At 39.2% G+C, this 13,374-nt stretch overlaps 3 protein-coding genes across 3 annotated transcripts in view; 1 reads left to right on the forward strand and 2 right to left on the reverse strand.

Annotated features, from left to right (window-relative positions):
- The window catches only part of tmpoa (thymopoietin a), a 241,705-nt gene that overhangs the window by 85,191 nt on the left and 143,140 nt on the right, over window positions 1-13,374 (forward strand). The gene's annotated exons all lie outside the window — the stretch shown is intronic.
- spx (spexin hormone) lies at window positions 1,719-5,457 on the reverse strand (the record flags this gene model as incomplete). The annotated part of the gene is made up of 6 exons (XM_084050142.1): window positions 1,719-1,747; window positions 2,975-3,061; window positions 3,922-3,984; window positions 4,486-4,543; window positions 4,744-4,827; window positions 5,452-5,457. 6 exons carry the CDS (start codon window positions 5,455-5,457, stop codon window positions 1,719-1,721), a joined length of 327 nt encoding a protein of 108 aa, XP_083906268.1.
- On the reverse strand, window positions 6,940-13,062 carry golt1ba (golgi transport 1Ba). Its single transcript, XM_084050012.1, has 5 exons — window positions 12,466-13,062; window positions 11,247-11,338; window positions 10,313-10,491; window positions 10,027-10,108; window positions 6,940-8,722 (listed from the first exon to the last, which is right to left on the reverse strand). Exons 1-5 carry the CDS (start codon window positions 12,488-12,490, stop codon window positions 8,684-8,686), a joined length of 417 nt encoding a protein of 138 aa, XP_083906138.1. The 5' UTR covers window positions 12,491-13,062; the 3' UTR covers window positions 6,940-8,683.

Here is a 13,374-nt window from a genome sequence, read left to right on the forward strand (position 1 = left end):
CGTAGTCAAGTTGTAACAGGCAGGTACACGAGTGTACCTTACAGTCGTACACCTGCATCTCTGGGCATTCGCAGAATACACTGTACCTCTGAGAAGTGTACAAATGGAACCAAATGGACTCTTACAGGTCCATTTGGTTCCATTTGTACGCTTAAATTAATAAATTAACCCTCAGAGGGCCCTATTTTGCGCGTTTTAAGTACCAGGTCTTATGACCAAACGCCTCCAGGGCTTAAGTTAGGTCATAAGACCTGGTACTTAAAGGGGAAATCCACCCATTTTCAATATTTAACTATGTCATTAATATAGCATAAAGGAGTTGTGTGGAAATAAGAAAAAAGTTCCCCCCTTTTCTTTTTGCCTTGAACTGGAGGATTGATTGTGAGTTTAACATTGCAAATTACAACGTGATGACTCATCATGTTGTAATTTGCAATGTTAAACCCACAATCAATCCTCCAGTTCAAGGCAACACAGAAAGGGGGGAACTTTTTTCTTATTTCCACACAACTCCTTTATGCTATATTAATGACATAGTTAAATATTGAAAATGGGTGGATTTCCCCTTTAAGACACGCAAAATAGGATAGGGCACTCAGGTTTTACTGTGTACTCATCTGTCAGACAAATAGGCTCTGTGCATAATTGTAGTTCCCTTTTCCAGGAGGTGGCATACCTGTTCCCTGTTCCAGGTTCAGTTTCCTATATACCTAGCTTCATTTGATTGGCTCAGCAGCCGATTTATGTTTTCCAGTTCACATCTGTCGCTGAGACAATCAAATGAAGCTTTGGGAAAACTGAAATCAGAAACAGGAAATGTTTATGCCGCCTTCTGGAAAAGGGAACTACAATTATGCACACAGAGCCCTACTGTGATGGAAACATTTGGGATGGCAGGATCAATGTTTGACCACCTGAGCGTGAATTACACATTTCCTGAACCACGACACCATTTACACAGCCGCTTCAAAAAGCCCAGCCAGGCCACACCAATAAGCCCTTTTCACTCAATTGTCCTACTTAAATAAAGGTTTAAATTCCCTTTTTGAACATTCCTGCCCATCATGTTAGATGAGCATATTGTTTGTGAAACTAGTAGTGCAATCGGTCAGGAATTGCACTACTACTACTACTGTCAGTAAAATGTTTCTGATAACGCCGTTGCTCTGTTCCAAGTCGAGTTACTATAGTTACTTTTAATTTCAAGGACGCCCATAACTCTGAGAGTGTACAAATAGGTTCCATTTGTACACTGTCAGAGTTACAGACCTTTTTAAGGCTCCATTTGGAACCCCATCAATGAACCCTGAGGGTCCCTGGACCACACCTAGGCTACAATCTCTCCTTTGAAACAAATGCCTGGCTTTTGAAAAACATGTTTTCAACAATGTTTTCCCTTGTTTTACATTCCCTCAGCTATAGTTTGTTTTTACAAAGAGAAATGATTGAAAATGTTTGATTACTCTGCCCTGTAAACTCATGACAGTATTATGTATGATGCTGGAAGATTGAAATTCAGTCAATTAAATAATTATGCCCTTCAATTAAATACATGTATTGGCATATTTTATAGCACTAGAGCTATATAACATATGAGTACTTTAAATCAGTCAGTCAAATCAATCTTTTTCCAATGCATTTGGCCACGGACCCCCATCTGAAAACATTTTGTGCTTGTGTTTTTTTATGCAAAGGAAATATTCTCACATCCGCTTAGTTCAGATGCAGGTGCGTCGGACAGTGACAACTGAAGCAATCATGAAAAAACGTATTTCATGAAAAAAAGTCCTGCACACTGCTCTTGCTCAGCAGCGTCAGTTTTTATTCAAATTCACAGACGTTTCGGTCCCTCTCGACCTTCATCAAGAGTGTCTTAGTGCTTGTGTTTTTCAAATGTTTAAAAAATATAGTGTTGTCACATTCTTTCAAATTTATTAGAAATTAGCAGATCTACAAGCTCACAACACGTGGCATTGCGACACATTGTAAGCTTGTACATTGGCTATTTTGAATAGCAGATGTATATAGGTTTAAACTGATTTTGATGCTATATTCTTTTTTTCTAGGGACCCCTTGGAACCCCCTCAAAGACCACTGGGGGTCACTTGACCCCACTTTCAATACCACGACTAAATAATGTGCGAATGAACTGTCAGCCGATGACTCCACTTCTGTGATCAAACAATCTCAGGCAAAAGGTGCTATCATGAATTCAAACCAATTTTATTAAAATAATGCAATACATTTCAAGCCAAGTGATATTTACAAAACCAATTTCTTCTCTCCCTTCAATGTGGAGCTGAGTCTGTGACATCCATAAGCGAAGAGGATTTTTTTTTTACAATAACGATCAATGGATTAAAGTCTCTCAGAAGTATTCCCTTTTCCATATTGGCAGGTCCTTGAAGAACACCTGATCAGGACTTTCATCAGCTAGAGAGAGAGAGAGAGAGAGAGAGAGAGAGAGAGAGAGAGAGAGAGAGAGAGAGAGAGAGAGAGAGAGAGAGAGAGAGAGAGAGAGAGAGAGAGAGAGAGAGAGAGAGAGAGAGAGAGAGAGAGAGAGAGAGAGAGAGAGAGAGAGAGAGAGAGAGAGAGAGAGAGAGAGAGAGAGAGAGAGAGAGAGAGAGAGAGAGAGAGAGAGAGAGAGAGAGAGAGAGAGAGAGAGAGAGAGAGAGAGGAAAGGAAAAGAGTTTTAGTCTTCTATTGTAATTAAAGGACAACTTGACCTGTGTTCAAATGGATCCAATGTAGTTATTATTTAGTCACAAGCTCTAAATACTTTTCATTTAGTTCAATATTTATAAAACCCACAGACACACTTACCCACTTTCACTATCACTTTCAACGTTTCCTCCCCAAAACTATGACAACGAAGTAGGGCATTCATTTACGAAAAAAAAACATAAAAAGTTGAAATATGGATACAAGGTTTCTGCCCGACTGCGACAATTTGTGAGTTGTTTCTTCATCTCACCTTCCTCCTTGACCTGCTGCAGAAAATTGAGCAGAACAGTTGCGGCCTGGTTGACACTCAGCCTCTCCGTGTTCTGACTACGGGTCTCTGCAAAGAAACGCACATTACAACAGACCCACCCAACATGGACCTTTGTTTATGCAAAAACTACATTTTCCCCTTGACCCATTGAGACCTGAAGCCGATTCTACACGTCTCCTAAATCTCAACAGTTTTCTGAAAAACGTATGTTTCTATATCAGTGGCGTTCAATCTTTTTCATGTCAAGGACCCCCAAAATGATATGTATTTGGCTGCGGACCCCCATCAAAATATTTTGTTCTAGGGACCCCCCCAGAGGCAAAGATTTGAGTTAAAAATGTTCGCTTTAAAGATATATATATATTCAAAGATTTGCACACATTTTCACGATTTTTCAAAAATAGCAGATCTACAAGCTCGTAGCGCGGCACTCGGTGCCGCGCTATGAGCTTGTATATCTGCTATTTTTGAATAGCCCAAAGTGTAAAATAAAGCTTTTTAGCTCAAATCTAAAAATGACACAGTTCCAGGTCTTAAAGGGTTAAAAAAAAAACTCTTTTCAACAGAGACCTATGAAAACTACATTTTCAGGACAATGTGGAGACAATGTGGTATCATAATTTCATTAGGATGACTTCCAGGTAGGAGTTCACAATTGTAGGATTATATCGTTTGTAAGAGAATTGGTATACTATACTGTACCTGCAATTTACAATTACAATTTACCATTTAGGCATTTAGCAGACGCTCTTATATCCTGAGCGACTTACAATAAGCAAGGCCAAGACCAAGACTAGCATCAGTCTAAACAAGAATATGCCATACAGAATAATAATCTGTACATTGAAACTATAGCATACCAGGTAAACAATGAACCTAGCATCTGTTAAAATAACATGCTATCTAAATGACATTCTTGACGTTACCTAAGTGTAAGGTGTCATACACGTCTCCTTCTTTGCGGTCCTCTGAGATAAACCTTCGTCCCTCTGAAATGACATCACATACAGTATTGGCATAGAGTATGCGTTAGTTTGAAACGTTTCATTCAGGGAGCGATATCGATAAACAAATCTTTTTTTTAACTTTTACTCCTTTACATTTGGGCCAAATGTAAAAGAGTGAAAAACATTATTTACTTATTTTTTTTACTATTTGTTTTACTATTTAAAACATTGTTTGTTTGTTTAATTCACTCGGAGATATGTCAGCCAAATTGTGTTGGACATGCACTTATATTTTATACATTTAAATTACAAATTTAAATAATAAATCAGATCGTATGATTTTCAGCAACCCAGTACTTGAGCATTCTTTTCACAAGATACTTACTGAAGTAATTATTTGGATCACTATATTTATTCTATTTCAGTCATTATTTTTGAGTAATGTTATTTTTACTTGAGTACAGCTTTTGGCTACTCTGCCCACCTCAGCAAGTGACACAAAAGCTACAAAAGATTACAGTAAAACAGATGCAGGGTACTTACGAGTTCCCTTTAAGTACAGCATAGCCTGGGGAGTCCAGTTTCTCCGCTGGAAACTTTCCTTTCATTTGGAAGCAGAAATAAAAATAATCAAGCTTATTTTTGAATATTTGACATTTTTGAAAATTAATTACATGTAAATGAACTGAAAATCCTGGATGCTCAACTAGGTTTGAATACTTTGGTTCTTGTGAGTACTATTAATTATGAAGTGAAATAAAAAAAGGATGAACTTTTAAAATGATAAATAATGTTATTTACCTTTGGTGCGCTCAGCGAATGTGAGACAAAGGTTGCCAGTAGTAAAAGTGTTAGTGTGTAGGCTAAAGTAATGGTCCTCAACCCCTATTGGATTCAGAAAGAGAACAGCATATTGAATTACACAGCTTGCAGTACAGCGTTGGTTGAGCAATACTTACAAAGATTGAGTTATATTTGCTCTAGTCAATGTGCCATCATCTACAATTTATTGCATAATTTAAGCCAATTACACAATATTCTCCCCAGCATTGTCCATTTGTAAAATAGTTTAGCACTAGAGGAGCGCAGAATATTAAATATATTGTCCAATGAACAGTAGTCTGATGTATAAGCATGGTTTATCAGCCGTCTGATGATAAAATCAACTTGGTGGTCTATTGAAGTAGCCTATTAAAGGAGTAGTTCAACCAAAATCTGACTTATTTTCTATCAATTTCACACCCTACGAAGCCTTGAATTCATGGAGATTCTTTAGTTTTTGTCGCATTCCTAAGCCAAGAATTCGATGACCGGGTGGCTGCTCAGTAGTCTCCTACTTTGAGTCTCCTACCGGATAGATTCCGCCGGTCATCAAATTATTTGGCGTTGGAATGCGACAAAAAAAAAAAAAATCTCCATGAATTCAAGGCTTTATGGGGTGTGTAATTTTTGTTTGGGTGAACTAGTCCTTTAAGTGTAGTAATTAGGCTATAAAGTAAATATACTTACTTTCATTGTGATGACAGATCCTAAAGGGACAAGAGTAGGTTGGTCTCAAATGGTAGAAGAGAGACAATCTAACGGTGTTCGTTATCGCTTACCCTCTATTTATGTTGTTGGGGTGGGGTGGAGGGGGGAACCTCTATGGCCCAAGGCACTACGTAGCTGTGAACAGACGTCAACAGCGATAGGTCACGCCAATTTGATGAAGTAGGGGCGGTTGAGGTTGTGAATGGACCAAGGCACCAATCAATTCCTTTTTCATTCATTGCCGACTGTACTGTATATCAATGAATGGAAATTGCTGTCATAGGCAGACCTACTGCAATAGTGCCGCAACGGACTGTGTACATTTATTTGATCAAAAATGAATAAACTGTGAGGGATCGTGGACTTGATTCAGTCTTATAATGCTTTAGGTTACTTGTCAGTGGGGGAGATTTTCTCTTTGGGATATTGATATGTTTACGCCTTGCTCACTGAAGCAGTTAACGGACAAATGAGGTCTGGAGCCCATGAATGAATAGCCAATGCTCTCGATTAATTGATAACCTGCATCTCCCCTCAGGAAATAGGACAGGAGCTGTGTTTGCGTCCCCTAATTTCACCAATTTAGGAATCACGACATTCCAAAAAATGGGAAACAATTGGTACTTATTGCTAAATTATTCCTGGCAATACTATTGCAATTATTTCTGGCATTTCTTATTTATCGTCTTCTGGAATGCTGGAACCAGTTTTTGACCATTTTTACAATTGGTCTATTCAGTTGATTGGTCTTTTAATGTCATACAGTTCATTTCAAAGCTGACGTGTAGCATTTTGGACTGAAACCTGCAGTGATAATGCATTAAAGTGGTGTCAAGGTCTAGAATATAGTTTGCTTCCAGTATAGAATTCTGAATTCTAAATTCTTCTTGAATTCATGATGTGGAATCGACTAAACAAATGACAAGACACACTGCCAACTTTCATTGTATATTTACAAAAGTGGCATACAGCAAAATATTGTCAAAGCATTGTCATTTCAAATGTAATCATTCAGTACTTTGTTTTATTTGAAAGGCAACACCACTCACTTTAGGAACTTGTGTCTGCATGCCATTGCTGGAGTCGGGACAGTTCAACCAATGTTGATGAGCACAATATATTATACTGTATAACTCTTTCAAAGCTAGGATTTGTCATGATGACAAATGTATGGTTGCGCCATTGAATATTAAACTGCACATGGGGGTGTGAATGATACTACATAAAAGGATGTTTGTGGGGATCGTGATACATTTTCTGGTTCAAACCTGGTAAAATAATAAAGTAATTTTGGCACATAAACTAAACAGGCCCGCAACGCCAAAGTACTCCATTTCTGGATTTGAAAGAATAGCTTATTTTCACACATACAACTAGACTGCCCTCAACCTCAGAATAACGTCATTCATTCTTAAATTGGGTAGTATTGCCCTTACCACGGTAAAAGTCAAACTCTTGTGATCCTTAAAAAAAAAAGTAGTAGTAATATTTAAGTAATCCCATTAGCCAGTCATACACAGAAAGATAACAGTAGGAAAATACAACTGCCACACCTGGTAGTCAAATAGCCGCACGAGAGAGAGAAGACACGGTAATTGACACAAATATCGGACATGAAATTCTAGTCCAAATAAAGTTTAAAGCACAGGCACTGTAATGTCTCATTTATACTGCGTTGGATGACGGTGTCCCGCACCAAGAATAGCAGAGCTACAAGCTCACAATGCATTGCAACTATTCTTGACGCGGGACACCGTCATACAACGAACCGTGCACTCACACAAAAAGCAACAACAAGCGACAAAGTGACCGGGAGTCATTCAATTCATTTCAAATGGGTACTGACTACACGGAGACAAGAGGCCCGGTGACAAGGTTGCTGCGACTTCACGGCCTCAGAAAGCTGAAAACATTTCATCTCATGTGAATGAGCAGCGCCTCGATTCGAGCGTCCACGAGTGATGGATGATTTTTTTTTCTTTCATTCATACTGTACTGTAGTATAGGTGAACAGCTCCTGAATTTTGCAAAATGTAGATTATTACGTTAAACATTAATTTGGTATATTCTTACAGTAGGTGAATTCGTAACAGAACATACATACAGCATAGCCTATGTTTATGCATGCAATGCAGTATATACTGTGACAGCGGGGAATGACGTAATCCTACACTGCATGCTTAATGTGAATTCAATCAATATTGAATAATTTATGGTCTATTTCTCGCCTAAAATGTTGTCAGAAACCATTTTAGTTGTACTAATTAAATAAGTATATAGCCAATTAGCTCACTTCCATACAAGCTCCTCAGAACTCCACTTCCTCACATATACAGCTAGATGCAGTGACAAGGAATTCACACCCGTCGTCACTTTTGGTGCTTTTTAGTAATTGATGACTGCGACTTGTTGGCGACACACAGCAATAAAAAAACGCATTTCGTGTGAGTGCACGGTAAGACTTAAGTATAAATCAGGCTTTTATGTAACAACAAACTTTCTCTCCATGTCTCTTTCTTACAAGCAAAGTAGAAGCAAAACGAGCACAACTCAGTCCTTTAAAACAATTGTTTACCGGGTGCACGGCTCAACAAGACTCAATGTATAAGACAAATAATTGCCAGCAATCCAAAGTCTTTCTGGTACTTTTTAATTCATGAAAAGGCACAGTCAAACACGGACGTGTTTCGACGGCGAAACAAATCCGTGTTTGCCCGTGCCTTTTCATGAATTAAAAAGTACCAGAAGGACTTTGGACTGCTGGCAATTATTTGTCTTATACATCTTTCTTACAAGCAGTCAGGAGTGTTTTGTGTACATTCCACAGAGTAAGAGAGCCACGTGGATAGAGTCCAGGGAATCTTTCGGGAGAGTCCTCCATTTACTTCTTTATAAAGTTGCATTCAGCGGCGGAGAGATCAACGACGTCTGACATATCCCGATGTGAACTTCTTGGTAACGAGATCCTTTAGTAACAGTCTCCTGAAGGTAACAGGGCCTGAAGAGCCTTCCACTGCTTACGTTGGCCAAAACCAGTAACCGATGCATACAGTATAAAAGCAGTCTTTTGCCTGCCAAACGGGAAAGTAATCTTAATGTGTATAGCCGTAACTGTCGCGGGGTCAGCCAGTGACCGAAGGGAGATCGTGTTGCTTTTTGAAACTACTGTACTGCACTGACACAGGCCTTCTCTGGATACAAAAAGTCACCATTATACCATGTTATTGCTCTCGCCCACTTTGTCCACAAACTGTAAAATGAGAGAGAGAAGGAAGTAATGTTATAATACGCCATACACTGCATTTCAACACTCCTTACATACAAAATACAATGAAAATGTGATATTGATCTATGCCATAGGTCAAACTGCATTAGGATGATTATTACTAAACAAATATTTGATATTTGCTTGGCACATACAAAATCATTTGTCTATGAATGAGAGAACACATGCATGACATGCTTTAGACTTAGTGTTCGGTAGGGCTGGGCGATACGACTTCAAATCAGTATCACCATTATTTCAAACGTTTGCCTCGATTAGTATTACCATTAAAGCACACACCTTCTTTCACAGTAAAAATTGCAGATCTACAAGCTCACAACGTTTTGCAATGCGACGTGTTGTGAGCTTGTAGACCGGCTATTTTTGTACACCACCAATTCAATTCAATTCAATTCAATTCAATTCAAAGGGCTTTATTGGCATGAGAAAACATACGTTTACATTGCCAAAGCAAAAAGCACCACCATTGTACAACAAAGTCAGTTTCTATATATTTAGTAGTCAGTTAATTGCCCAGCCCTAGTGTTAGGTTTTATGAAAACATCAATGAGTGAATTGGTGCGCTCTCTATGCATAACTAATTTGCTCACATTTAGCCATCTATAAAACACTGTTTTCATTTGACATGTGTTATGACAGGTTAACAGGTTGTACATGCTGACATGCATGGGAAAATCGGCAGCGACTGACCAAGACTGCTGATTGTCCTCACAGCCTTACGAAGGCTTTAAAAAGACAGAGAGACGTTTCACATCAAAACAAAGCCTTCCGCACAACACCACACAGGGAGCATGTCCATTAGCCACAAAACTAACCAGCCTTTTTCTTTTCTTTTTTGAAGTTCTGGCTACACCATAGCAGTAGAATTAGCACATTGTGCCAACTCCACACAAAAGCTATAGTTTGAGTGGCTACCTAAAACAGCACATTTGTGTGTTTGTTAACAAGTATAATGGTCTGGAAAACCTTTGCTATTGTCCATTTTGATGGTGAATTACACAACGTGGTTCCTCCTCAGGTTTTGTGTCTAATGAATGCACCTTTTTGACGGCCATGTTTACACGCAGGATGCAACAGACAACAGCCCCACTGTACAGTAGCCACACTATTGCATCGGATCGGCCGTTAGGAGTTCAGGAAACAAGACGGCGGTCGTCAGTTTGGTTAATCAAGTCTGGTTACGGTGTTTTCGTGAGGTCAGTTCTTTTGGAGCGGCTGCATGTAAACACAGGGAACCAAGTGCTGGTACTATGCTAGCCAGTACTCACTCCACTGATGAACGGCAGGTTTAGAATGGAGCCAAGGATGGGTATTCTTCTGATGAATCCTACGACCACTGGGAAGAAACCCCTGGATGGGACAGAAGGTGACAGAGAGAGAAGGCTTCAATCACTGACAGCGTCATATGAAAACATTTAATCTGCAACACAATTTATACAATATGTAGTGGGGGTCCCTGCCTGGTTCATCTGTCTCTCAGCTAAGGGGTCCTTGGGCTGAAGAAAGTTGAAGACCCCTGCAATTTGAACCTAAAGAGTTGCGTCATTCCCTCACCTGAACAAGAGGAAGAAGCCGTAGACCTCCAGCACAACGCCAATGATGGGCCAGCCTATCAGCACTATAAACACCCCTCCCAAGAAGAAGCCGGTGGCCTTCATCTTGTGCTTCTGGAAGAAGAAACGGAAGGTCCTCTCCAGGCCGATGACGAAGGCCAGCCCGGCCACAAACAAGATCTGGGCGGAGGGAAAGATAAGATAACTCGATATCAGAGAATGCTTGTCTAAACTTAACTTCCTCTCATAAGAATGTGAGCCAGAGAGAGAGACCAAAACAGTGGTTATCTCAAAGTTTTACATTTCAATGTTTATTTTATTTGACATGGACATCACAATCACATTGGACGGTACAGATATAATGCTTGAGTGTCCTAGAACAAGTTCAACACCTGCCCACGGGAGGCTTTTCTAAATAGAATAACTATTATCTAAACTCCAATCAAATACTGTGCAGGGAATCGAAATCACACACGATACACACACTATAAAATAAAGGCAACATAACCAGTTATAGTCAAATTAAATTATGTGAGCAGTCTGAGCACTGTGTTGCTTTGATTGAGTCCTCTGTTAAAAAAACACCTCCATCAGTCTATCGTTTTAGATCAGTGGGCAGAGAGACTCCCCATAACTCTGAGAGTGCACACATTTGTCCATTTGTGCACTCTCAAGAGTGACAGACCTGTAAGGGTCCATTTGGAACCCCCTCAAGGAACCCTGAGGGTCCCTAGACCCCACTTTGAGAACCACTGATATATAAGAAAGAGGTGAGTGCAGGTCAGTAACATGGAAAGTTCTCAGGTTTACAGTAACTGTACACTATCTCACGCTACTATGACTACAGAGAGAGCAGGAACAGAAAGGCACCTGTGAGTTTCTCAGTGTCACGCAGAGATAACAGCAGTGGGATCAATTCAAGCAGTGACACTTACATTTCCAATAGCCAGAAGGGCTTTGTCGAAGAACAGGATCATTCCAAAGAAGAGGAAAAACACGCCGAAGCCCGTCAGTCCCATCCCAATCTCTGTGGGACACAGACAAGAAGACACAAGGGGAATGCGATTATGTATCTGCTAAATAATACTGATCATCATTTCTGAGATGGGATGATTGTGGAATATTGCTTAAGTACTAGTCTTGTAAACTTTATTCTCAATGTTCTCACTTAGGAAAAGGTGAGGAATTGTTACACTTCTTGGACATTGTATGATTTATCATATAATGTCTTCCCTCAATTATTTATAAAAAATAGTCAGAGGTAATGAAACGTCCAATCATTACTTTCTATCACAGAAGTCTTCAACAAGGGGTTAGGGACCCCTAGGGGGTCTTCAGAGTAACTATAGGGGGTCCACCAAATCTTTGTGTGATGGGGAACTTTAGCTGTTCAATCTACAAGCTCACAACGTCTCGCGCTGCGAGGCGTTGTAGATCAGCTATATCAGAGCTTGTAGATCAGCAAAACATTGAAGACCCCTGTTCTATTATAAGCTCCAGGCCACAATAATCACCCACCCAGCTAATAAGAGTGGGAGTCAGAAGGGCAACAGGATAGGTGGGTAGTGGGCACTAAGGACATCTGGGCACCTCTATGTTATTCCATAATGAAGAGATTTTTTGGAAAATGGTCTTAAGTCAAGTTAAGTATACATGATTAGAACATGATTGAACATTTGACAATTGAGATCTAATATTACTACACTTGCCAGAAATTGCTACAAACCCTGTATAGCCAGTCATTTTGGGGCATAAACAAGAAGTGGAAGGATAGAATTAAGTCTGATCATGATGTACCGTGCATGTTCACATCATGTATACTTTACATTACTTAAGACCATTTTTCAAATATATGTTTTTGTAACATTATGGACAAAATAGGCAATTTTACATCGAGGTGCCCAGATGTCCCTGGTGCCCACCTATCCTGATCCGTCAGAAGCCCTGAGTGCTGCTGGCATGATGTCACAGTGGATGGCATCATGACATGGACAAAAATCAGACCATCAGGGCCAATGTATTTAGCATTGTTAGCTTTAGCTAGCTTACTGCACATCAGCTGAGAGAGCCGGTTAAAAAGGAGAAGTCAATAGGCAACAGCTGGTCGCTTATTATTATTAATCTGCAGAACAAACTCAAATCAAAAGGTCTTACTTTGGGAGTCCGTTAGAGAAATCATCTTGGCGACGCTTCAACAGCTCAGGACAACAGCGTATGAATAATTAAATGTGGGATATTATTAATAATATGATTAAACTCTAATGATGACAGCTGCCACTGCAGCAGCAAGCCAACAAGCCACGTCTTCCGGAAACACGCCTTCTCCGATGACGTTTTCCGGCGGAAACACTCTTTATTTGGATGACGTTTTCCGGGTGTACATTTGGGCTGCGTTCAATACAACTACTGTAAAAACAACTCCCATGGTTCAACTACTGTTAAAAACTCCCATAGTTCATACAACTACTGTTTAGTAGTGTATATTTGTCTTTCATACATTTTTCGATGAATTGAGTACAAAGAACCCCAAAAAATCCTCTTAAAAGAACTTGTATTGAACTGTACTTCCCTGTGCTTGTCTTTGCAAACTGTTAATAAAGTATTAAATCAATCAATCAATCAATGTTAAAGACTCCCACATGTTCGATACTGTTAAAAACTCCCACAGTTCAATTCAACTACTCTTAAAAACTCCCATATATACACAACTACTGTCAATCAATCAATCAATCTCGTTATATTCTACTTAAAAAAGAAAAGAAAAGCAAAACAATAACAAATTAAACAAAATAAAACGTTTATTTTATCCATTTCCCTCCACCAAGTGACCATCTCAAATTAAATAAATAAAAATAAAAATAAAAATACAAATAAAAATAAAAAATAAAGAAGGAAACAACAAGCTATGATAGTATGATTGATAGCTTGTTTATAAAGTGGCCTTATTTCTAAAGTGAAGTTGCTTATTTGGCCTTGTTTTAATTATTATTAATTATTTATATTATTATACCAGTGGTTGTCATTTTCATGTCATGGACCCCTAAATTATTATGTAGTGTAGGC

This window comes from Gymnoscopelus microlampas, assembly GCF_963454915.1.
Source record: "Gymnoscopelus microlampas genome assembly, chromosome: 23".
Classification (NCBI taxonomy): domain Eukaryota; kingdom Metazoa; phylum Chordata; class Actinopteri; order Myctophiformes; family Myctophidae; genus Gymnoscopelus; species Gymnoscopelus microlampas.

What these genes read in the sequence shown, in the direction of transcription:
- golt1ba (XM_084050012.1), bottom strand. Translation starts at nt 12,490, where the DNA reads ATGATTTCTCTAACGGACTCCCAAA. An exon ending in GGCTTCTTCCTCTTGTTCAG is followed by an intron (nt 10,109 to 10,312) that starts GTGAGGGAATGA and finishes TGTCCCATCCAG; the next exon opens with GGGTTTCTTCCCAGTGGTCG. An exon ending in ACCTGCCGTTCATCAGTGGA is followed by an intron (nt 8,723 to 10,026) that starts GTGAGTACTGGC and finishes CTCATTTTACAG; the next exon opens with TTTGTGGACAAAGTGGGCGA.